At 39.8% G+C, this 16,552-nt stretch overlaps 1 protein-coding gene and 1 pseudogene across 1 annotated transcript; both read right to left on the minus strand.

The window, feature by feature from the left end:
- Positions 1–5,784: 5,784 nt before the first annotated feature.
- Positions 5,785–7,106, minus strand: LOC124004177 (annotated as a pseudogene).
- Positions 7,107–12,705: 5,599 nt separating this feature from the next.
- On the minus strand, positions 12,706–14,145 carry LOC124004322 (transcription factor HES-5-like). The gene is made up of 2 exons (XM_046313150.1): positions 13,950–14,145; positions 12,706–13,834 (listed from the first exon to the last, which is right to left on the minus strand). The coding sequence occupies exons 1-2, from the start codon at positions 14,052–14,054 to the stop codon at positions 13,403–13,405; spliced, it is 537 nt and encodes a 178-aa protein (XP_046169106.1). The 5' UTR covers positions 14,055–14,145; the 3' UTR covers positions 12,706–13,402.
- Positions 14,146–16,552: the final 2,407 nt, after the last annotated feature.

Consider the following 16,552-nt stretch of genomic DNA (forward strand, 5'->3'; position numbering starts at 1 on the left):
TGCGTGTGTCTTGGGCTTGTAGGAGAATCTCACAGTCTGTAGCCAATGGGTGAGCTTGGGAGGACAACGAGGAATGTGGAGCTGCCACATGCTCAGTGTTCTTATTGCTGGGGGACAATGGTCACATCTCAGGGGAACAGGTGGAGGGGTGTAGGGTGATGGAGAGTCACTCACAGAGCGCTGTGTGAGTCTGGGAAAGTGGTGACTCCCAGATCTGCTGCCTGATGTTGGGATCAATGACACAGACAGTGCACATGCTCATCATCACAATTTACAAAAATTCATTAAAACACCATATTATAAAATAATGACACTGACACAAATTCTGTAGATTAAAATTCTTGGTGCTACCCAAATCCTTTTGATTGTTCAATTGTTTTAGAACAACCTACTATTTCCTTGATACAGTCCAGTTTTGGTCAAGTTTAGGCACTTCACATGATTTTGAACTATGAGCTGTTAATCTGATTTGATGAATGATTTGCATTATTTTACTTTATTTCTAAACAATATCCATTTGGTAATTCCTTGTGATTTCAGTATTTCACCTCTTTTAAACCCGAAAAAACGAACAATTAGACAATATTAGGTCAAAGTAGGATATGACGTTTTTGGGAGGGAATACATTTCCTGTATTGGGAGTCCAGAAGCAGCAGATGTGTCCTCGGTCTTGGAGCTACTGGTCAGTGTGAGTAGAGAGCTGATCTGAGTTTCCCACACTGACTCCTGTGTGCTGTGATCAATGCACTACAAAACCTGCTCAATGGACAATTAGTGACGGCTATTGGCTCTGTGTTGTACTATAGACAGAGCCTGACGTCACAGACCATCTAGATTCTGGAGGGACTATGCTAACATGTGGAATTGTTTTAAGATGGTCATACCATGGATCATTTAGCTATTTCTTTTTGAATTCTAGGACTTCTTTAGGTACCCTAAAAAAAGATTGACAAAATATTTGATAAAATATTGCATTTGGCTTTAACATCTATATCCCATAGCATTGAAAAACACATTCATAAATGTGACTAACCACCTAGATTTGGTCCTATGTAGGAACATTTGAAATGTAGTTTTTTTTACATTGGATGAAAGTAGACTCAGAGCTAGAAAATGGTATATCTTACACTACAGTTGAGGAAGAGTGGGAAAGCACCTCTGATTTGGAAGTTGATAAACTTGTAACCCCACTTTTGAGAAAATGTTCCTTGAATGTTTTGGTACTGTCACACCCTGGTCTTAGTATTCTGTGTTTTCGTTATTATTTTGGTTAGGCCAGGGTGTGACATGGGGATTTATGTGGTTTGTTTTGTCTGGGGTTGTTTGTAGTTATGGGATTGTGGTTAGAGTAGTACTCTAGGTAAGTCTATGGTTGCCTAGAGTGGTTCTCAATCAATCAGAGGCAGGTGTTTATCGTTGTCTCTGATTGGGAACCATATTTAGGCAGCCATATTATTTAGGTCTCTTGTGGGTGATTGTTCCTGTCTTTGTGGCACCAGATAGGATGGTTGGTTTTTTTCACATTTCTTGTTTTGTAGATTTGTATTTTCATCTTTATTAAAGATGTACAAAACTAACCACGCTGCATTTTGGTCCACCTCTCTTTCACCAGAAGAAAACCGTTACAGGTACACCTACTGGAGAGCTCTTCTTTGTCTACACCCATTCAGCATAGTTCTTTAGGATTCACATGTCAGGGCATGTGCTAAACAGAATGAGTAGTGTAGTAAACAACCAAAGATCTCAAGACTAAAACTGGTTAAAGTTGTAGCCTACAATAAGGAAAAAATCCAGGTAAATATACACTTTAACTAGACCTTGACCCACACTACAGGTCAAACATTTTAGAACACCTACTCATTCAGGTCTCTTTCTTCATTTGTACTATTTTCTACATTGTATAATAGTAGTGAAGACATTAAAACTATGAAATAACACATATGGAATCATGTAATAACCAAAAAAGTGTTAAAAAAGGCAAATGGTGCCTGCTTTGAAGAATCTCAAGTATAAAATACATTTAGATTTGTTTAACACTTTTGGTTACTACATGATTCCATATGTGTTATTTCATAGTTTTGTATTTGCTATTATTGTACAATGTGGACAATAGTAAAAATAAATAAAGACCTTGGAATGAGTAGGTGTGTCCAAATGGACAATGAACACAATCGCATTTTATCAATGTCAAATTGAATGTACAGAGATCACGTGATGAGATCCTGAGCCCTATTGTCGTGCCATTCATCCTCCGCGATCACCTCATGTTTCAGCATTATAATGCACTACCCCATGTTACAAGGATCTGTACACAATTCCTAGAAGCTGAAAATGTACCAGTTCATTTCATGGCCTGCATACTCACCTGACCTATTGAGCATGTTTGGGATGTGTGTATGTGTTCGATGTGTATGACATCATGTTCCAGTTCCCGACAATATTCAGTAGCTTCGCACAGCCATCGAAGAGGAGTGGGACAACAGGCCACAATCAACATCCTGATCAACTCTATGTGATGGAGATGTGTCACGCTGCACACCATGGGGACTGGTTTCTGATCGACACCCCTACCTTTTTTTAAAGGTATCTGTGACCAACAGATGCATATCTGTATTCTCAGTCATGTGAAATCCATAAATTAGAGCTTCATTGATTTATTCCAATTGACTGATTTCCTTATAGGAATTGATCAGGATGTTGTAACTCAGTAACATCTTTAAAATTGTTGCATGTTGCGTTAATATTATTGTTCACCAAAAATACAATATAAACAACATATATTTACAATCAATGCAGGTAAAATAGCAGTGGGCTAGTTGCTAAATTTATATTTAGGTTGGGACTAGGACTATGAAAAAGACAGTCTGTAGAAGTAGGTTTTAAAAGTTCTGAGTGAGAGAGCGGTTCTCAGATGGTCAGGGAGAGCATTCCATAGGCGAGGGGCAAGGGAGCAGAAGACTCTGTCCTCTACAGTTCGGTGTTGTATCTTGGTGACTTGAAGCAGTAGGAAGTGGCTCGACCGGAGACTGCAAGTTGGCTCACTGATTGAGATGAGGTCACTGTTGTAGGTGCGGCTCAATCCATTCAGGGCCTTAAATAAAAGCATGAGATTTTTGAAGTCGATCCTGTAGTTTCCCGGTAGCCAGTGGAGGCCAGGATAGGTGTGACGTGGTCTGACTTCTTGGTCCTGGTCAGGACCCTGGCAGCACTGTTCTGGATAAGTTGGCGCCTCTGTAGTAATTTGGCTAGGAGGTCCACAAATGGTACATTGCTGTAGTCGATCCGAGAGAAGATGAAGGCGTGGATGAGTTTCTCTTCATCTGGTTGGGAGAGTGATGGTATAACCCAGGAATGATGTTTTACATATTTGTTTTATGTGGGCATCGAAGGACAGAGAAGGATCAAACTAGACTCCTAGGTTGGAGATGACAGAGGACAGGTGGATGTCCTGGCCATTGATTGTAGGGCAGATGTTTCCAGCACTGGTGACCTGCTTGGGTGTCCCAATAAGCATAGCCTCAGACTTGCTACTGTTCAACTGGAGGAAGTTCTCTTTCATCCATGGCCTGACGCCCTCTAGGCAGTTGCTAAGTTTTGCTAAGGCAGAGATGTTGTTAATGTAGACCTGGGTATCGTTAGCCTAGCAGTTGATGTTATAATCTCTGAGGATTTGGAAGGGGAGGTTGGAGATGGGCCTGTAGTTGGATAGGATGTCCTGGTTGAGGTTGGTTTTCTTCAGTAAAGGGGTGACAGCAGCTGTTTTGAAGATCGATGGCACCTCTATGGTCAGGAGGGACTTGTTGATCAGTGTGGTGATAAACGTAAGGAGGCTTTAAACAAACAGTTCCCGTCAAGCCCCTGGGGGTAAAGGTCATTATTTAAATATTGATCGTAAGAAACAGACTCACTGTTACAGAGATTCAATTCAAGTTGAGTGTGTTTGTGTACTGTACAGAAACAAAATTGCACATTTCAATCATGTTCCACATACAAATGGCTTTATGCCATTACTTATGTACTTAGGCCTTATTGTAGGTGTCTTCTGCCTATACCCAAGACCCAAATACTGAACATTTATGGGATCATTAGCAATAGATCCAATGATTTCCCCATAGACCCAGACACCCCCCCCCCTAACCTCTGAAAGTCCCAGTCTATTGTCCCAAAGAGGCTCTGTGAGTGAGTTTTCCTGGGTTTCCCACACTTTCAGTGCTTTCAATGGAGGAACAATAGAAGTGTGTCTTATTACACATAACATTAGCTTTTGAGTTTGAGTGGCATAGATGCCCTACATTTTCAGAGAACTAAGATGACAGCTGCAGTTTGGGCCAAACACCTGGGATCACTGATAACCAAACTAAAAAAACTGATATGCAATTGTAATACATTCTGATTATCCCCCAAAAAGAATACATTTAAATAAAACAGGTGCATCAGTAATATAAAAACCGTCATGCTTCCTGGGGAATTCACATTTATGATTAATTATCTCTATAGTCATTTTCACATGTCAACAAACAATGAATATCATAATTCTGTGTCAAAAATGTCTCAACTTTTATCTTACGTGGTAGATTTTGAATGAAGTACCAAGAGGCGTACAACTGAATATGTATTCAGTGTTGTATTCAATATCCTTGTTTACAGTAATGGGTCATAGTAGGCTTTTTTTGGTTCTACATGTGGAATTTCACAAATCAGTAATGTAACAGTGATGGAAGGCTGTCTTTGTCAAGAGTAGAATAGAGTAACAAATGAGAAGATTATTTTATAATTTGTATTTATTCAGATTGACATCATTGAAAGCCTTAAGTTAAATATTTCAATAGAAATAAAGTGATTAAACATCACAACAAGAACTTGGACATATCTCTAAGAGAGTAGTAGGCTATATAATACACAATTACCCTGTCTTGATAAAAGACAACATATTGTTTAAAATTAGAGGTTTTACATTAAGACAGAACAGTTTCCTTTCATATGAAGTATACACATAATTATAATAGGGATGACATTTCACAACTAAGGTATGATCTTAAAACAGATCAAATATTGCTAATCCCAGAGTGACAACATGGTAGCAACACAAAACATGATACAAACATTATTGGGCACGGACAACAGCACAAAGGGCAAGAAGGTAGAGACAATACATCACGCAAAGCAGCCACAACTGTCAGTAAGAGTGTCCATGATTGAGTCTAAGATAAAACTGTCCAGTTTGAGTGTTTTTTGCAGCTTGTTCTAGTCACTAGCTGCAGCAAACTGAAAAGAGGAGAGACCCAGGGATGTGTGTGCTTTGGGGACCTTTAACAGAATGTGACTGGCAGAACGGGTGTTGTATGTGGAGGATGAGGGCTGCAGGAGATAGACATCTCAGATAGGGGGAGTGAGGCCTAAGAGGGTTTTATAAATAAGCATCAACCTGTGGGTCTTGTGACGGGTATACAGATATGACCAGTTTACAGAGGAGTATAGAGTGCAGTGATGTGTCCTATAAGGAGCATTGGTGGCAAATCTGTCTGAATGGTAAATAACATCCAACCGCTCGAGAGCACCCTTACCTGCTGATCTATAAATTATGTATTCGTAATCTAGCATGGGTAGGATGGTCATCTGAATCAGATTTAGTTTGGCAGCTGGGGTGAAAGTGGAGCGATTACGATAGAGGAGACCAAGTCTAGATTTAACTTTAGCCTGCAGCTTTGATATGTCCTAAGAGAAGGACAGTGTACTGTCTAGCCATACTCCCAAGTACTTGTATGAGGTGACTACCTCAAGCTCTTAACCCTCAGAGGTAGTAATCATGCTGATGCACATGATGCTGCGCTGGGCTAGGGAGCTCAGCTGTGGCAGGTCACTCTCCCTCTGGTTCTTATCAGAGAATGGCTGCAGGCTCTGGAAGTGGATTAGCAGTCTTCTCTGGGACTGTGCCTTTACCTCATCCTTGGACAGGAAGTGCACAATCTCTTGGACACATGTGGAGTAACCCTGATTGACAGGTCCTGAGCAGGAGGTGGAGTTCACTGGCTGGTACTATTGCTGTTGTCTCAGGAAGCAAACTGTCAGGTCCAGGATGTCAGCTTTCTCCAGCTTGGATTGGACTGCTAATTGAGGATCTCTGGTCCCAGGAGAGACTTGAGGTGCTCGATGCTGCTGTTGATACGATCTCTGCGCAACTTCTCCACCACAGGCTTTCTTAGCTACAAGAAGAGAAGGAGGGTCATTAATAACCTTATTATGGTATATGACATTAATGAAACACATTTTTAAAAATCTAATAAAATTCAATTCCTTGAATTTGAATCTCAATTTACCTTGTTGGTCAGAGTCAGGTGCTCCTTAGAGTAGATAATTGCTGAAGTGATTTAAGGTGTCGTGTCTGGATCTCTGTGTTGTAGAGGTCTTTGTGTAGAGATAATCTGATTTCAACTGGCTTCATCTCTCCTATATATAGTCCCAAATCTGCATATGAATGTTTGGGTTTTGGGCTTGTTTGAGATTCTCACAGTCTGTAGCCAATGGGTGAGCTTGGGAAGACAATGAGGAATGTGGAGCTTCCACATGCTCAGTGTTCTTATTACTGGGGGACAATGGTCACATCTCAGGGGAACAGGTGGAGGGGTGGACGGTGATGGAGAGTGACTCACAGAGTGGTGACCCCCAGATCTGCTGCCTGATGTTGGGATCAATGACACTGACAGAGCACACTCTCAGCATCACAACTTACAAAAAAATAATTAAAACACCACATTATAAAATACTGGTACTCATAATATTGTAGCTTTCACTGAAAGATGTTTGACGCAGTGACATTGTACTGATCAGATTGGAGGCCATTCAGAACTCAGGTTTCCTAGAAGCCCCAGGCAGCACACTTCCCTCCTGTGAGCTCAAAAGCACAGCTGGCTCTCTGCACAACGCTGAGCATGCCCCAGTCACACGCTCTCCTCTCTCTGGAGCTGGGAGCCACAGGGACACACGGCTTCTCCGACTTCTGTTTGCAGCCTGCTAGCCCTGCGACACTGTAGAAGTGTGTCTGCTCTCACAAAGACACACTGGCTGTTCCCATGCAGGGACACAGAGTGGCTTACAGGGCAAACCATCTGGATCAGTTATAATTAACTTCAGAAAGAGACTCTTCCAAATACAAACAGATCAGTCATTTCTATTTGTACAAATACAACAACATTTTCAAAATGTGTTTTTTTCTTTAATAACAAACAACCTTGCTGATTAATATGTACAGTGCCTTGCGAAAGTATTCGGCCCCCTTGAACTTTGCGACCTTTTCCCACATTTCAGGCTTCAAACATAAAGATATAAAACTGTATTTTTTTGTGAAGAATCAACAACAAGTGGGACACAATCAGGAAGTGGAATGACATTTATAGGATATTTCAAACTATTTTAACAAATCAAAAACTGAAAAATTGGGCGTGCAAAATTATTCAGCCCCCTTAAATTAATACTTTGTAGCACCACCTTTTGCTGCGATTACAGCTGTAAGTCGCTTGGGGTATGTCTCTATCAGTTTTGCACATCGAGAGACTGAAATTTTCCCCCATTCCTCCTTGCAAAACAGCTCGAGCTCAATGAGGTTGGATGGAGAGCATTTGTGAACAGCAGTTTTCAGTTCTTTCCACAGATTCTCGATTGGATTCAGGTCTGGACTTTAACTTGGCCATTCTAACACCTGGATATGTTTATTTTTTAACCATTCCATTGTAGATTTTGCTTTATGTTTTGTATCATTGTCTTGTTGGAAGACAAATCTCCATCCCAGTCTCAGGTCTTTTGCAGACTCCATCAGGTTTTCTTCCAGAATGGTCCTGTATTTGGCTCCATCCATCTTCCCATCAATTTTAACCATCTTCCCTGTCCCTGCTGAAGGAAAGCAGGCCCAAACCATGATGCTGCCACCACCATGTTTGACAGTGGGGATGGTGTGTTCAGGGTGTTGCTTTTACGCCAAACATAATGTTTTGCATTGTTGCAAAAAAGTTCAATTTTGGTTTCATCTGACCAGAGCACCTTCCTCCACATGTTTGGTGTGTCTCCCAGGTGGCTTGTGGCAAACTTTAAACAACACTTTTTATGGATATCTTTAAGAAATGGCTTTCTTCTTGCCACTCTTCCATAAAGGCCAGATTTGTGCAATATACGACTGATTGTTGTCCTATGGAGAGTCTCTCACCTCAGCTGTAGATCTCTGCAGTTCATCCAGAGTGATCATGGGCCTCTTGGCTGCATCTCTGATCAGTCTTCTCCTTGTATGAGCTGAAAGTTTAGAGGGACGGCCAGGTCTTGGTAGATTTGCAGTGGTCTGATACTCCTTCCATTTCAATATTATCGCTTGCACAGTGCTCCTTGGGATGTTTAAAGCTTGGGAAATCTTTTTGTATCCAAATCCGGCTTTAAACTTTTTCACAACAGTATCTCGGACCTGCCTGGTGTGTTCCTTGTTCTTCATGATGCTCTCTGCGCTTTTAACGGACCTCTGACACTATCACAGTGCAGGTGAATTTATACGGAGACTTGATTACACACAGGTGGATTGTATTTATCATCATTAGTCATTTAGGTCAACATTGGATCATTCAGAGATCCTCACTGAACTTCTGGAGAGAGTTTGCTGCACTGAAAGTAAAGGGGCTGAATAAATTTGCACGCCCAATTTTTCAGTTTTTGATTTGTTAAAAAAGTTTGAAATATCCAATAAATGTCGTTCCACTTCATGATTGTGTCCCACTTGTTGTTGATTCTTCACAAAAAAATACAGTTTTATATCTTTATGTTTGAAGCCTGAAATGTGGCAAAAGGTCGCAAAGTTCAAGGGGGCCGAATACTTTCGCAAGGCACTGTATTTCAATTTTATCATATATAAATGTTCAAATTTGATATAATTGACACATTAGGATATTGGAATAATTTAGACTATTTACGTAGTCAAAACCTTCACGTGGCAAAATATTGGACTGAAGTATGTCTGTGCATCTTGGTTAAAGTCATGATTTTGACTTAATGGTTGGCTATCAGTCTAAAGACATGTAATCCAAGCACCTATGTGCTGCACACTGTCTTTATCATAACTTTTCTCCCGTAAAATGGCCATATTATAAATAAAGACGTGTGTTGTGTTTTGTTTGATGCGTCTACGTGTTGCAATGAACAGAAAGACTTGTGATCCTAACATATTTGTTAAATTTGCAATATGATGATTTATATCACTACTCAACATGGGGAAATTATATTTCTGATTACACATGGGCACAGACACTTTCCCAGCGACTAACGTGGCCGACCTCTTTGGCATAAAGAACAACATCCCACCTGTCCTGTGAGGAATCAGCTATTATTCCCACTGAATATTGTCCCACCATCAGATTGGCGGCATAGTGTGAGACAGTGTAGAAGTAGGCACATAAATAGAGAGTGGAGATGCAGAGCTCACTAACAACGACTCACCGAGCATCAGCTGGCCCAAGACCCGCAGCAACGCTACACAGCAGAGGAGCTACAACAACACAAACTCTCGGGCAAGACCTACCAAGACCATCATCTCTACTTTATTGACGAGTTGCTAACTCAAGACCAATATTTGAAAATGCCAGCTTACATGGACATCGCTCTTCAGGACATCATGAACGTGTAGGATCAGCATATTAGTTAAGATCATGTTCAATTACACTGAAATACTTTAGGTCATGAGGTATTAAAATGAATAGAAACGGTGTGTGAGAGAAGAGGTGTTCATGACTGTCTTGTCTTGTTTTTCAGGTGGAAACTCTCTCTGTTGGAGAGGAAATTATAGAACATCTCCAGAATAGGATCCCTATATCTCCTATGTTGGCGAAGACTGTGTCTTTTTTCACTCCGAAGAAGGCCTTGCTGTCACCCACCAGTTATTCCAAATGTTCCAGGGACATGCTGCGTCTCTTTCCCACTCCAGAGGACATTGTACCACTCTGTTTCGAACAATGAACTGAGAGAGATGCATGGATGGGGAGATTATAGGTCAGGGGTTACATATTGGGCTGAGACTAGGGTCTGAGACAAAATGATCACTGCAGCATGAGATATACACACCTGTGGAGCGGGCATGAACCGAGCCTATGGTGAACAGAGCACAATATACTGTTCATGTGCAAATTCAGCTTGGATATATCAGAGCGCCATATCTACATTGGGAAAATATTCCCACCATGGTGATTGGCTGGTTGTCCCATTTGGACCAGACTGTTAGAGATTGGTCTGGAACCTATTCTGTTGTTTTACATGAAATGTAAAGTTGCAGAATCATTTGAAATGCATTGTATGTATTTATATAAGCAGAGGTTTACTGCCTTACTCTTTCTGTAAAATGATTAACTAAATACCCTGAGATCTGGTTCAAGGTGAAACGCTGATTCGAATAACGGTAGAAAATAAATTCACACGCATACCTTTATTTCTGTAAAGGAACAGTGCATTGTTGTGCATGAAGATACAAAAGGTAAATGTTTATTTTATCTTTATCTTATCCAAAGAGGATTTATATTCTTATTAATATTGTTCTCTAACTTTGTCAGCTAATTAAACTGCAGACAAAATCCAACATACTTTTCTTTGTCTATTCCTCCTATCTTTGATTTGCAATCATCTAAAGTAAAAAATACTTGAAAGTACTACTTAAGTAGTTTTTTGGGGGTATCTGTAATTTACTATTTATATTTTTTAACAATTTTTACTTTTACTTCAGTACATTCCTAAAGAAAAGTATGTACTTTTTACTCCATACATTTTCCCTGACACCCAAAAGTACTCCTTAAATGTTGCATACTTAGCAGGACAGGAAAATTGCCTCATTCACACATGTATCAAGATAACATCCCTGGTCATCCCTACTGCCTCAGATCTGGCAGACTCACTAAAGACATGCTTTGTTTGTAAATTATGTCTGAGTGTTGGAGTGTAACGGATGTGAAACGGCTAGCTTAGTTAGCGGTGTGCGCTAAATAGCGTTTCAATCGGTTACGTCACTTGCTCTGAGACCTTGAAGTAGTGTTTCCCCTTGCTCTGCAAGAGTCGCGGTTTTTGTGGAGCGATGGGTAACGATGCTTCGTGAGTGACTGTTGTTGATGTGTGCAGAAAGTCCCTGGTTCGCGCCCGGGTATGGGCGAGGGGACGGTTTAAAATTATACTGTTACAGGAGCATGCTCCTAGCTGTCCATAATTGTAATTATTTTTTTATTCGAAAATTATGCTTTCTGGTTTTCTTTATATAAGGAATTTGAAATTATTTATACTTTTACTTTTGATACTTAAGTATATTTTAGCAATTACATTTGCGTTTGATACTTAAGTATACTTAAAAACCAAATAATTTTAGACTTTTACTCAAGTAGGATTTTACTTGGTGACTTTCACATTTACTTGAGTCATTTTCTATTAAGGTATCTTTACTTTTACTCAAGTATGACAATTGGGTGCTTTTTCCACCACTGGTGATTAAGTGTCTGAAATGAATACTGAATTTGACTGGTTTCATTTACCAGCATATTGAAACTCACAAGATTCAGAAGTACATCTTTTGATTATTTGAATGTACTTCCACGAAAACTTATACACTGCAAAAAAGTCCAAAGCATCATTATGGTACTTCACATAAAGAAGGTCTTGCCATTTCCCCCAAAGGTTTGACTTGTTCTCATGGATTTACATGCATGGGACTGGTGGTCCTCCATATGTTTTACACCAGTTCATTCCTTTAATCCATCAGGGGACGTGCACTAGGAGAGAATGGTAGAGAATAGGATTCTTAATTATATTGTATTATGTGCATCACTTTTAAGTAGGGCACTACAGGAAACCACATGTAGGATAAGCAAGCGTATTTTTTGCGCAACCAGTCTACTGTATCTGTTAAGCACTAACGGTGACATCATTTCCATCAGTACTTATTAATAGTAACAACTGGCATTAATGACTAATTCATGATTAAGTATTGCATTATTAATACTACTTTAAATAATTAATTGCATTAGCAGTAATTACTGACCAGCAAATTGACAAGTTAACATAGTTCAATTAATAATCACTCACGAGAAGGCAGCATATGAATTTGTTTCCTGCGTGACTAATGACGAAAAAGTCCCCTTGGAGCATTTGTTTTTTTTACTTTTACATTTTATTTGGTCTGTTATCAATGTTTTAATTTGAAATTAATTGCACATCAAACTACCTAATTTCGTCATCTCTTGAACTCAGTCAATTTGAATACTTAGGTAGGCCTAGTTAGTTGGCAAATTTTGAGTTGTGTCTGTCATGTTTGTCTCTCAGTGGTGAGAGACAGGTTCAGCTGCAGAACACATTAGGTTAAACCGAGTTGGTTTTGTCTCAAGTCGTCTTCATTTAAAAGGCCTAGAAGTCACTGACACTTACTTACATAGGCTACAATGTGTCATGAGTGTGCGTGTTGTTGCAGAAAAATAAATAGGCCTTTGAATGACATTTTGACATTTTGGCAGTTGGTATGGTATGATTTTTTTTGTTATGAAATATGAAAGCCGTTTAGGTAGATATACATAGCCTACTGTACTATATCTGGAAACCAGTTTAAATAGAAAGATTTAGACATTTCACATTTCAACGGAGTGTAATGAATCAAACAAACATGAATTGTTTTCGATGATTGTTTTTATTCGCATCGACTTGATTTGAAGATTTACATTAATTTTGAAAACATATTTTCAATCTTTACAATACCTTCTCAGAAGGCGAGGAATGTGATACACTCACATAGCGATACAAACCAGTAGGTCTACACGTTTTAACTCCTATCACCATCGAGAGGAAGTATTATTCTGTCTAAAATGTTGATATAATTTTCAGGGTAAACCGATAATGTTCCATGTAGCTTAGTTGGTGTAGCATGGTGCTTGCAACGCCAGTATTGTGGTTTCGATTCCCACGGGGGACAAGTATAAAAAAGAAAATGTATGCAATCACTACTGTAAGTCGCTCTGGATAACAGCGTCTACATAAATGTAATGACGTCTGATATGTTTTGCCATTAAGATATTCAATTTCGATATCAAAACAGTACAAATAGGATTGAACATGGTTCACTCACAATCTTTCCACTAGAAAGACAGTGAACACTATTTCATAAATGATTACAACGTTCCCACAGGAAACAATACACAGTATATTCACTTCATAAAAATTAAATATAAAACAGAATATGCTATTGATCCTCTTGTAATAAAGAGAAGAAGATTCAAATATTGATATTGTTCAATGCATTTTGTCATTACAAATGAACATAAACTCCTGCAAATGCAGAAAATGTGGATGAACTCCTCTGTAATAAGGACTGGGAAATGTCCTGCATGAGAATGAAGCTCCAGTCTGTAGGACTCTACCAGGGCCTCCAGATGGCGCTGTTGACTGGACCCTTCTCTTTGCTCATGCTGTGCTGGGCTGGGGTGCTCAACTGAAGCAGGTCACTCTCCCTCCTGTTCTTATCAGAGGATGGCTGCAGGCTCTGGAAGTGGCTCAGCAGTCTTCTCTGGGACTCTGTCGTCACCTCATTCTTGGACAGGAAGTGCACAATCTCTTGGACACACCTGGAGTAACCCTGATTGTCAGGTGCAGAGCAGGAGGAGGAGCTGAATGGTTGATACTGTTGCTGTCGTTTCAGGAAGCTCACTGTCATCTCCAGGATGGTTGCTTTCTCCAGCTTGGAGTCGGGCTGCTGATTGAGGATCTCTGGACCCAGGAGAGACTTGAGCTTCTCAAGGCAGCTGTTGATACGATCTCTGCGTAACTTCTCCACCACTGGCTTTCTTAGCTGCAAGAAGGAGAGTCTTTAATAATATTATTCTAGAATGTATTAGAGGTGAGATAAAATTCTGACAACTATTTTCAAGAAACAAGTCATAAAGCAAATTGTAATCTCAGTTTACCTTGTTGGTCAGAGTCAGGTGGTTCTTGGAGTAGATCATAGCTGAAGTGATTGTAGGTGCCATGGCTGGATCTCTGTGCTGTAAAGGCCTCTGTGTAGAAAACATCTGATTTCTACTGGCTTCTTCTCTCCTATATATAGTCCCAAATCTGCATATGAATGTGTGGGTACTGGGCTTGTTGGAGTTTCTCAGTCTGTAGCCAATGGGGGTGCTTGGGTTCTTAATGCTGGTGGACAATGGTCATGTCTCAGGGGAACATGTGGGGGGTGATGGAGAGTGACTCACAGAGCCCTGTGGGAATCTGGGAAACTGGTGACCCCCAGATCTACTGTTTAACGTTGGGATAAATGACACAGACAGAGCACACACTCATCATCACAACGTACAGAATTGGGACTAACAAACATATTCTGCATAAAATTGCACAGTGCTTTCTAATCAAATCAAATGTATTGGTCACATACACGTGTTTAACAGATGTTATTGTGGGTGTAGTGAAATGCTTATGCTTTTAACTCTGATAGTGCAGTATATATCTAACAAGTAATATCTAACAGATTCACAAAATATACCCAAAATACACGTACATCTAAGTAAGGAATGGATTAAGGATATATACATATATGTCAGAGAGGCATTGGGGACTAAGATACAGTGGCATAGTATAGAATACAGTATATACATATGAGATGGATTATGCAATATTTACACACAATTAAAGTGACTAAGATACCGTAGAATAGTAGAGTACAGTTTACACATATGATATGAGTAATGCAAGATACAGAGACACTATTAAAGTGTCCAGTGTTTCATTTCCTTCAAGTGGCCAGTGTTTAATTTCCTTACAGTGGCCAGTGTTTAATTTCCTTAAAGTGGCCAGTGATTCCTAATCTATGTCTATAGGCCTCTGATGTGCTGGAGATGTCTTTTTAACAGTCAGTAGTGTAGTATAGAATACAATGCAGTATATACATATGGGATGGGTGATGCAATAGCTGTTTTTCAGTCTCTCTGTCCCAGCTTTGATACACCTGCTCGCGTGGTTGATGTCCTTGATGATCATTTAGGCCTTCCTATGGCATCGGGTGCTGTAGGTGTCCAGGAGGGCGGGAAGTTTTCCCCTGGTAATGCGTTGGGCAGACCGCACCACCCTCTGGAAAGCTTTGCGGTTGTGGGCGGTGCAGTTTCCGTACCAGGTGGTGATACAGCCCGACAGGATGCTCTCAATTGTGCATCTGTAAAAGTTTGTGAAGGTTTTCGGTATTAAGTCACATTTCTTTAGCCTGTTGAGGTTGAAGAGGTTCTTTACCACACTGTCTATGTGGGTGGACCATTTCAGTTTGTCAGTGATGTGTACGCCAAGGAACTTGAAGCTTTCCACCTTCTCCACTGCGGTCCCATCGATGTGGATAGGGGGGGTGCTCCCTCTGCTGTTTCCTGAAGTCCACGATCATCTCCAATAATGCATTTCATTGGAGCATTCCTAGCCTACCATATCATATTTATATAGGGGTTGGCAGGTAGACTAGTGGTTAGAGCATTGGGCCAGTAACTGAAAGGTTGCTGAATCAATTCCCTGAGCTGACAAGGTAAAAATCTGTTGTTCTGCCCCTGAATGAGGCAATTAACCTACTGTTCCATGGTAGGCTGTCATTGTAAATAAGAATTTGTTCTTAACTGACTTGCCTAGTTAAATAAAGGAAATATTTGATGACTACATTATGAATGTGACCTCTTGATTTGTTTATTTTAATAAAATAAGTGCTGTTTCAAAATTCTGTGCAAATATAGTATTTTAGATTGTTTGCTTCATCCCTAAAAAGTTTTAACACTTTTGAGATGAATTCATAATTGTTCATGCTACATTTTTTCCAAATTATTATGAAGTCAACATAATCAGCGTAATGAGATACATTCTTATAGAAGACAGAGAAAATAGCAATATGAGCAACACATAGATCAATATTGGTGTGACTTCAGAATCATTTCTCATAACTATTTGAGAGGTTATGTTGAAATACTGTTCCTATTATTCAGATTGGAGGTAATACACTTCCAGCTTTAAAAGTCCAGATGCAGCAGATGTGTCCTCTGTCTTGGAGCTACTGGTCAGTGTGAGTAGAAAGCTGAGTTTCCCACAGTGAGTCCAGTGTGCTGTGATCAATGCACTACAAAATCTGCTCAGTGGACCATTAGTGACGGCTATTGGCTCTGTGTTGTACTATAGACACAGCCTGACGTCACAGACCATCTGGAATCTGGAGGGAAACTCCTATACCGGCTGATTCAAAACATACTCTTAAAGGTACAGGTATATATACAAATATATATATATACTGTAACTACCTTTACCAAATACATTTGAACTCAGTTTTTCTCAATTCCTGACATTTAATCCTAGTAAAAATTACCCGTCTTAGGTCAGTTAGGATCACCACTTTATTTTAAGAATGTAAAATGTCAGAATAATAGTAGAGAGAATGATTTATTTCAGCTTTTATTTCTTTCATCACATTCCCAGTGGGTCAGAAGTTAACATACACTCAATTAGTATTTGATAGCATTGCCTTTAAACTGTTTAACTTGGGTCAAACGTTTTG

Source organism: Oncorhynchus gorbuscha, linkage group LG18 (assembly GCF_021184085.1).
Source record: "Oncorhynchus gorbuscha isolate QuinsamMale2020 ecotype Even-year linkage group LG18, OgorEven_v1.0, whole genome shotgun sequence".
NCBI lineage: Eukaryota > Metazoa > Chordata > Actinopteri > Salmoniformes > Salmonidae > Oncorhynchus > Oncorhynchus gorbuscha.

Excerpts from the sequence above, each read along its gene's own strand:
- LOC124004322 (XM_046313150.1), bottom strand. The coding sequence starts at position 14,054 with ATGTTTTCTACACAGAGGCCTTTACAGCACAGAGATCCAGCCATGGCA. Across the intron at positions 13,835-13,949 it reads ACCTGACTCTGACCAACAAG|CTAAGAAAGCCAGTGGTGGA; the intron begins GTAAACTGAGAT and ends TCCTTCTTGCAG.